Source organism: Leuciscus leuciscus, assembly GCF_965113295.1.
Source record: "Leuciscus leuciscus genome assembly, chromosome: 24".
NCBI lineage: Eukaryota > Metazoa > Chordata > Actinopteri > Cypriniformes > Leuciscidae > Leuciscus > Leuciscus leuciscus.
Window position 1 is genome coordinate 31,973,660 of NC_138723.1, and position 6,235 is coordinate 31,979,894.

General features: G+C 41.4%; 1 protein-coding gene across 1 annotated transcript in view; it reads left to right on the forward strand.

Annotated features, from left to right (window-relative positions):
* LOC309489805 (NHL repeat-containing protein 3-like) overlaps positions 1 to 6,235 on the forward strand; it is a 42,203-nt gene continuing 35,968 nt past the window's right edge. The window contains exons 1-2 of the mRNA XM_082158720.1: positions 1 to 116; positions 1,145 to 1,345. Coding sequence (XP_082014846.1) covers positions 47 to 116; positions 1,145 to 1,345 — 271 coding nt within the window. The 5' untranslated portion in view covers positions 1 to 46. The remainder of the gene's footprint in view (positions 117 to 1,144; positions 1,346 to 6,235) is intronic.

Genomic DNA, 6,235 nt, shown 5'->3' on the forward strand with positions numbered 1-6,235 from the left:
CCTGGATGGAGAGTTCCTGCAGGCCTGGAACACCAGCACTCTGGAGATGCCTCATGGGATGTTCCTGGCCAACGCCTCGGCCGATCCGACACTGTGGATCACGGATGTGGGGAACGGTGGGTTCTGGGCTCCTCTCCAGGGCTCTCGTTTATAAACCTGTGTGTAGGATCCTCACTATAAGTGTACGTGCGCTGAAACCCTAAACTGTCGTACGCCAGCAATATTCAGAGTTATAAACCTGTGCTTACGCCAGATTCCCTTTATAATCCCAGTCAGAGGAAGATTGTGAACACGCGTCTCCTCCCCGAAATAACCATATATGAGCTTACAACGCCTCGTTTACTATGCATAACCTCATCTGCATATCATTTGCATATGCATATTCATCCACGTGATCCCATGTTTAACAGTACAAGACATTAGGAAAATATGAGATACGGATGTGCATCACTTTACATTGATAACAAGCATTTAGTAGCCGATCCTCGCCTTGTTTTTCAGTAAATGAATCAAATATTCTAATATAAAATACATTTCTGAGAAAGTTTTTCTCAATCTTTTCCACCGGCCAAATAGTATTTTTAATTGCTTTATATTTTTAATGGAAACAGAAAGGCCTTATTGATCATATTTCCTCAGATCACGAGTTCTGCTATTATCATGCGCTGAGTGAACATTAACACACATCACGCCTCAGGAGAAGTGTTCAACAGCAGCGCATACACTACTAATATTACTATTTATTACAATATACTTTTTTGTATCTTCTCTGTAACGATTTGATGTAATTTAAGTGTTACTCCATTAATGAGAATGCCATATTTAATCTAAAAGTGTCTATCAGATGTAAAACATATTTTAAATCAATCTTTTATTGATGTAAACTGTTATTGTGAACATCACTGTATTTATGATTATGACTCATAATGAATATTAAAGTGGTTTTCCTCAGATCTCCATCAGTGTCGTTAAACTGCTCCGTCTCTAATGTTCGTAGAGACTGTGACGCTGTTTTCTTCTGGAAACAAACTCTTATTATTATTATTCTCCAGTTCTCTCAGTAACGCTGCTCTGAAGCTCTGTGTAAAGCGCTGTGTGAGTGTGTGAGTGTGTGAGTAACGCTGACTGACTCTCTGGTGTTCAGGGCCGTTCGGACACACAGTGAAGCAGTATTCTCCCACCGGGAAGCTCCTGCAGGTTCTGGGATCCCCCGGGAAAGCCGGATCTTCTCTCAGTCCGCTTCAGTTTGACCAGCCGGCAGAAATCTTCATCCACAGTTCTGGAGAAATCTACATCGTGGACGGAGACGGTGGCCTGAACAACCGGCTGATCAAACTCTCTCCAGGTGAGAAGCGGATCATGTGTGTGTGTGTGTGTGTGTGTGTGTGTGTGTGTGTGTGTGTGAGAGAGTGAGTGAGTGAGTGAGTGAGTGTGTGTGTGTGTGTGTGTGTGTGTGTGTGTGTGTGTGTGTGTGTGTGTGTGTGTGTGTGTGTGTGTGTGTGTGTGTGTGTGTGTGTGTGTGTGTGAGTGAGTGAGTGAGTGAGTGAGTGAGTGAGTGAGTGAGTGAGTGAGTGAGTGTGTGTGTGTGTGTGTGTGTGTGTGTGTGTGTGTGTGTGTGTGTGTGTGTGTGTGAGTGAGTGAGTGTGTGTGTGTGTGTGTGTGTGTGTGTGTGTGTGTGAGAGAGAGATAGTGAGTGAGTGTGTGTGTGTGTGTGTGTGTGTGTGTGTGTGTGTGTGTGTGTGTGTGTGTGTGTGAGAGAGAGAGTGTGTGTGTGTGTGTGTGTGTGTGTGTGTGTGTGTGTGTGTGTGAGAGAGTGAGTGTGTGTGTGTGTGTGTGTGTGTGTGTGTGTGTGTGTGTGTGTGTGTGTGTGTGTGTGTGTGTGTGAGAGAGTGAGTGAGTGAGTGTGTGAGAGAGAGTGAGTGAGTGTGTGTGTGTGTGTGTGTGTGTGTGTGTCAAGTCAAGTCAAGTCAAGTTTATTTGTATAGCGCTTTTCACAATACAGATTGCATCAAAGCAGCTTCACAGTATTAAATTAAAATAATACAACAAAGTTTGTTTCAAGAGGAATTTATTGATTGATAAAATTAAATTAAATATCCCCAAAATATCCCCAACTGAGCAAGCCAAAGGCAACAGTGGCAAGGAACCGAAAAACTCCATCAAGTGACCTAATGGTGTCCTAAAACTCCATCAGGTGACCTAATGGTGTCCTAAAACTCCATCAGGTGCCTTAATGGAGAAAAAAAAAACCTTGGGAGAACCCAGGCTCAGTCGGGGGCCAGTTCTCCTCTGGCATTGGATAGAGGCCGGATTGTAGTTTGAACTGTAGGATTATATGAATGCCTGGCTGAAGAGATGCGACTTTAATCTAGTTTTAAACTGGGAGAGCGAGTCTGAGCAACGAACAGTATCAGGAAGACTATTCCAGAGTTTTGGAGCCAAATGTGAAAATGCTCTCCCTCCTTTGGTGGTTCTGGATATCCTAGGTATGACCAAAAGCCTTGAATTTAGTGATCTCAAAGAGCGCGATGGATTATAGGGCGATAGAAGATCCGTTAAATAGACTGGAGCTAAGCCGTTTAGGGCTTTATAAGTCAGTAGCAATACCTTGTAATTAATACGGAACTTTATAGGTAACCAATGCAGTGATGATAAAATCGGTGTTATATGATCATATTTTCTTGATCTCGTAAGAACTCTAGCGGCGGCATTTTGGACTAACTGTAGCTTGTTTATTGAGGATGCAGGACAACCAGCTAATAAAGCATTACAGTAATCCAGTCTCGAGGTCATGAATGCATGAACTAACTTTTCTGCATCAGAAACTGATAGCATATTACGTAGCTTAGCAATGTTTCTAAGGTGGAAAAAGGCTGTTTTTGTAACATAAGAAATATGATTTTCAAAAGACAGGTTGCAATCGAGTATAACACCCAGGTCTTTTACTGTAGAGGATAAAGTAACAGGACATCCTATGATGTTAAAGTTGTATTGTGCGAGGTTTTGTGGGCGGTTTTTTGAACCGATAAGTATTACCTCTGTCTTGTCTGGATTTAATAAAAGAAAATTACGCGTCATCCAATCTTTTATATCTTTAACACACTCTGTCAATTTGGAAAATGTAGCGTTTTCATCCGGCCGTGATGAAATATATATTTGAGTGTCATCAGCATAACAATGGAAACTAATTCCATGTTTCCTTATAATATTTCCAAGTGGCATCATATATATTGAAAATAACAGGGGGCCTAATACAGATCCCTGCGGCACTCCATAGTTTACTGGAGTTATGATCGATTTTTCTCCATTTAAATAGACAAAATGGTAGCGGTCAGATAGGTATGATTTGAACCAGCTTAGTGCTTGTCCTTGAACACCAGTATAATTTTGTAGTCGATCTAAGAGTATTGTGTGATCTATAGTATCGAACGCAGCACTAAGATCAAGTAAAACTAGTATTGAGATACAGCCTTGGTCAGAAGCTAAAAGTAAATCATTTGTGATTTTAACGAGCGCAGTTTCAGTGCTATGATGCGGTCTGAATCCAGACTGAAACTTTTCATAGATATCATTTTGTTGCAAGAAAGAGCCCAGTTGAGCGGACACCACTTTTTCTAATATTTTAGACATAAATGGAAGATTTGAAATGGGTCTATAATTTGCTAGATTATTATGATCTAATTGTGGTTTCTTAATGAGAGGTTTTATAACTGCCAGTTTAAATGTTCTTGGAACATGACCTAAAGATAAAGACGAGTTAATAATATTGAGGAGAGGCTCTTCCACTACAGATAACACTTCTTTCAGTAGTTTAGTTGGTATAGGATCTAATAAACATGTTGTTGTTTTAGATGAAGTGATAAGTTTATTTAACTCTTTTTGTTCTATAGTTGTAAAGCACTGTAATTGTTCTTGCGGGGTGATAATTGAAGCTGAATTATAAGGCGCAATTGAAGATTGAACGTTTACAATTGTGGTTCTGATGCTTTCTATTTTCTCAGTGAAGAAGTTCATGAAATCATTACTACTGAACTGTAACGGGATATTTTGTTCGGGTGACGTCTGTTTATTTGTTAGTCTAGCCACGGTGTTAAATAGAAACCTTGGATTGTTTTGGTTGTTTTCTATTAGTTTGCGGAGGTGCTCAGCCCTGGCAGCTTTTAGGGCCTTTTTATAACGTGACATACTGTCTTTCCACGCGATTCTAAAGACCTCTAAATTAGTTTGTTTCCATTTACGCTCTAAAATACGGGTTTCTCTCTTTAAAACATGCGTAGTATTGTTATACCATGGTGCTTTATTTTTCTCTCTGACCTTTTTTAATTTAATAGGTGCAACCACATCCAATGTTCTAGAGAGAATGGTGCTCATAGTGCTAGTTAGTTCTTCTAGTTCATCTGTTTGTTTGGGTTCAGGCAGCAGCTGAGACAGATTAGATAAGCAATTTGAGAAATTATCTATGGTGGATGGGAGGATTGTTCTGCCTGGTTGATAACGCGACGCCGCATGACATATTACAGCAGTACGTAATATGCAAGTTACCATGTAGTGATCAGTGACTTCATCACTTTGTGGAATGATATCTATATCGGTTGGATCGGTTCCGTGTGATATAATTAAATCGAGTGTATGATTAAGACGATGTGTTGGTCCGGTGACGTTTTGCTTGACCCCAAATGAATTTAATAAATCTGTAAACGCAGCTCCTAACGCATCATTTGGATTATCTACGTGTATGTTAAAATCTCCAACAATTAATGCTTTATCGACATTGACTAATAGGTCTGAGAGAAAATCTGCAAACTCTTTTAGGAAATCAGCGTAAGGCCCTGGCGGTCTATATACGGTAGCCAAGGCTAGAGATAATAGGGATGTTTTTCTAACATCTAAGAGCGTAACATTTAGTACAAGTACTTCAAATGAAATAAACTTATAACCCGTTTTCTGAGTAACATTTAGAATATCTTTATAAATGGTTGCAACACCTCCGCCACGGCCAATCAGACGGGGCTCATGCTTATAACAGTATCCAGGAGGAGTAGACTCATTAATACCGAAATAATCATTTGGTTTAAGCCAGGTTTCAGTAAGGCAAAGTACATCGAAGCTATTATCTGTGACTATTTCATTTACAATAACTGCCTTAGGTGTGAGTGATCTAATGTTTAGAAGACCTAGCTTTAGAAATAGTTTTTGTTTACTAATAGCAACATTTTCTGTTTTAATAACAATTAGATTTTTCCTAGATCCTGCATTAGATTTATTATTTGATCTCACTAAACGAGGAATAGACACGGTTTCTATGCAATGTTCTACACTAGTATTTATATCAGTTGAATTGGTGCAGCAGAGACTATGATTTGGACTTTTGGTTACTAGTCAAAGGGTATTTAACATTTTGGAGATGTTATCTGACAGAAGATCCGCTCCGAATCTGCTTGGGTGTAAGCCATCAGCACGGAAAAGCCTAGGACGCTCCCAAAACAGATTCCAATTATTTACAAAGAGCAGTTTCTGCTCATTGCACCATGACATTAACCATTCATTTAGCGCAAATAATCTGCTGAATTTTTCATGCCCTAGTCGGTACGTGGGAAGCGGACCTGACACAATGATCGTTGTTTCAGGCGATGTGCTGCGTACCGTATCGATTAGATTCCTGAAGTCTTTCTTCAGAATCTCCGTCTGGCGCAGCCTGATGTCGTTCACTCCCGCGTGCAGGACCACAGTTCCGACGCGCTCGTCACCGTTCAGGATCTCGGGAACGCGAGCAGCGATTTCAGAAACACGAGCACCAGGGAAGCAGTGACTTTGCACCTTACTTGTACCTAACGTAGCGTGTACGTGCCGAACGATGGAATCGCCGATGATCACAGCATCGCGTTCTGTTTCGCGTAGAGGGGAGAAGCGGTTTTGTGTCGATAACTCGAAAACCGGGAGGGTCGGAGAAAGTCTTGGTCTAAACCTGACTCGCGTCTTCCGCTGCGGAACCACCCAGGCTTCGTGGTGGCGTGTTGGAGCCGGAGTGAACGAGACCATGGCTGATTGCGACCGATGCTGAGGAACGCACGGAGTAGACGCGGTCGGAGTCAGCGGGTTAGTAACGTTAAACACTGATTTGTGTGCGTCGGCGCGTGATGTTTCAAGAGCCAAACACCGGTCTCTCAGCTCGGCCTGTCTCAATAAAAGGTTGTGGATCTGTTTCTCAACAGCTTCCAGCTCAGACTGCAGTGCG